The following is a 2,327-nucleotide window of genomic DNA, read 5'->3' as shown; positions in this document are numbered from 1 at the left end:
TATTGGCATAGGGATCATGGCCTCAGGTACTGCCAGGTGTTTTTTTGGCATAGGGACCATGGCCTCAGGTACTGCCAGGTGTTTTCTTGGCATAGGGACAACAGGGGGCAGTTTATGCAGCGAAGCCCTAAAAAAGAGAAAACAGACACATTTGCACCTAAAGGACTCTATGAGAATGTAACAATAGCTAAGGTTAGTATAATATAATAATGTACCCATCGCTACATATTATGATGTATTATGATTAACATTTATATAGTTATAGCTAAAAAAAAATACTTCATCACAATCTATTCTTATGTATAAATGACAGTAATTTTCATAATTTTACATTTCTATCCATAAATCATATTGTTACTTATTGTTCATGCGATATCTGCACAAAGTACTTACTCAGAGCGTCTCTTAGGACCAGTGTTACAGGAACTGGGCGCTTTGTCCTTATGGTCCTTATGGGCTGACTCTGTGGAAAAGAATATAGAAATAATATGTTTTGCATCAGGTAGTCAATGGAATATAGTTTGGAAGTGTAAACCCCTATTTGTTCCTATTGTTCCTGGGTCAGTTGCTTCCTTTGCCTAATCTGTAACTGTAAAGACCAGTATATGTACATACCTCCCAACCACCCAGCATGGTAACTTGTGGTGTAACTACAATATGTAATGCTGCGATAAGTGGGGATGCAGATTGTTAGTGCACAACTATGATAAATAGACCCCTCAATCTTTTTATTACAAAAAAAAAGAATACCTGGAGGATGAGGGTCTTTCATCTGCACTCTGTCTTCTCTTGCAGTCTCAGGGATTTTGTGGGGGGCACAAACACGGTTCCTCTCCACCTGCAGGAGGAAGGGTAGACAGCAGAGAGTAAGTTACCGGGTTCTGTCACACTCAGCAAAAACAGAGAGACAACAGCTTATGGATGGGTAACCTACATGTCCTCAAACTGGGGCCTATTCATCAACCGATAAATGGCCCGGTGACCATGCGGAAACGCTAGTTTATACATATAGTTAGGTTACCGGGCTATTCATCATCAGGGGTCCCAAATGGACCACTTGATATTCAGAAAACTCTGAAAACTGAAAGTTTTTAGAGTTTGCTTCCGATAACAAGCGCTGTCTTTCAGTTTTCGGAGTTTGCTGAATACCTAGGGGGTCCCATCAGACCCATGATGATGAATGGCCTGGTAACTTAAATATGCAGAAACTAGCATTTCCGCATAGTCACTGGGACATGTATTATTTGATGAATAGGTCCCTTAAACTTTTAATTACATGGTACAAGAATACCTGGGGTACGAGTCTCAGCTGAACATTGATTTTCCTGGCACCCTCAGGGATCTTGTGGGCCAGACTCAGATGGTGCGCCTTCACCTGCAGGAGGAAGGGTGACAGCAGAGAGTTAGTTACTGGGCAACAGCACACTCAGAGAAAACAGGGAGAAAGGAGCAATGTTTTCAGTTGAATTGCGGCCATGGAATTGTCCATTACCAATTATTTTTATTTCATTTACAATTATAATGGACTAGATTTTTGCAAGATCATTTGTATTACAAGAAACCTATTTTTCCTTTCTCATATTGTGTATAAATTGTGACACTTGTGGAGTAAAATAAGATGTAAATGTCAGTGTAATAAGCATTACATTGTATGACAAAGACATATGAATACTAGGACATAAAGGAAAAGGTAAGTAACCACAATGACACTGAAAGCCCTTACCTCAAGTACTGCCAGGTGTTTTCTTGGCATGGGGTCCACAGCCTCAGGTACTGCTAGGTGTTTTCTTGGCATAGGGACCATGGCCTCAGTTACTGCTAGATGTTTTCTTGGCATAGGGACCATGGCCTCAAGTACTGCCAGGTGTTTTTTTGGCATAGGGACCATGGCCTCAGGTACTGCCAGGTGTTTTATTGGCATAGGGACAACAGCCTCAGTTATTGCCAGGTGTTTTTTTGGCATAGGGACTACAGCCTCAGTTATTGCCAGATGTTTTGTTTGCATAGGGACCACGGCCTCAGGTACTGCCAGGTCTTTTTTTGGCATAGGGACCATGGCCTCAGTTATTGCCAGGTGTTTTTTTGGCATAGGGACCACGGCCTCAGGTACTACCAGGTGTTTTATTGGCATAGGGACCACGGCCTCAGTTATTGCCAGGTGTTTTTTTGGCATAGGGACCATGGCCTTAGGTACTACCAGGTGTTTTATTGACATAGGGACCATGGCCTCAGTTATTGCCAGGTGTTTTTTTGGCATGAGAACTACGGCCTCAGTTTTTGCCAGGTGTTTTTTTGGCATAGGGACCATGACCTCAGGTACTGACAGG

General features: G+C 42.3%; 1 protein-coding gene across 1 annotated transcript; it reads right to left on the bottom strand.

The window, feature by feature from the left end:
- Positions 1 to 389: 389 nt before the first annotated feature.
- Positions 390 to 1,849, bottom strand: LOC148518098 (uncharacterized). The gene is made up of 4 exons (XM_088477713.1): positions 1,724 to 1,849; positions 1,292 to 1,375; positions 751 to 838; positions 390 to 463 (listed from the first exon to the last, which is right to left on the bottom strand). The coding sequence occupies exons 1-4, from the start codon at positions 1,844 to 1,846 to the stop codon at positions 390 to 392; spliced, it is 369 nt and encodes a 122-aa protein (XP_088333839.1). The 5' UTR covers positions 1,847 to 1,849.
- Between the last annotated feature and the right edge of the window lie 478 nt (positions 1,850 to 2,327).

The sequence above is a fragment of the Taudactylus pleione genome, unplaced genomic scaffold (assembly GCF_031769625.1).
Source record: "Taudactylus pleione unplaced genomic scaffold, aTauple2 ptg000202l, whole genome shotgun sequence".
Lineage (NCBI taxonomy): Eukaryota > Metazoa > Chordata > Amphibia > Anura > Myobatrachidae > Taudactylus > Taudactylus pleione.
Note: the sequence above shows the minus strand (reverse complement) of the source record. Positions and strands in the feature narration are given on the sequence as shown.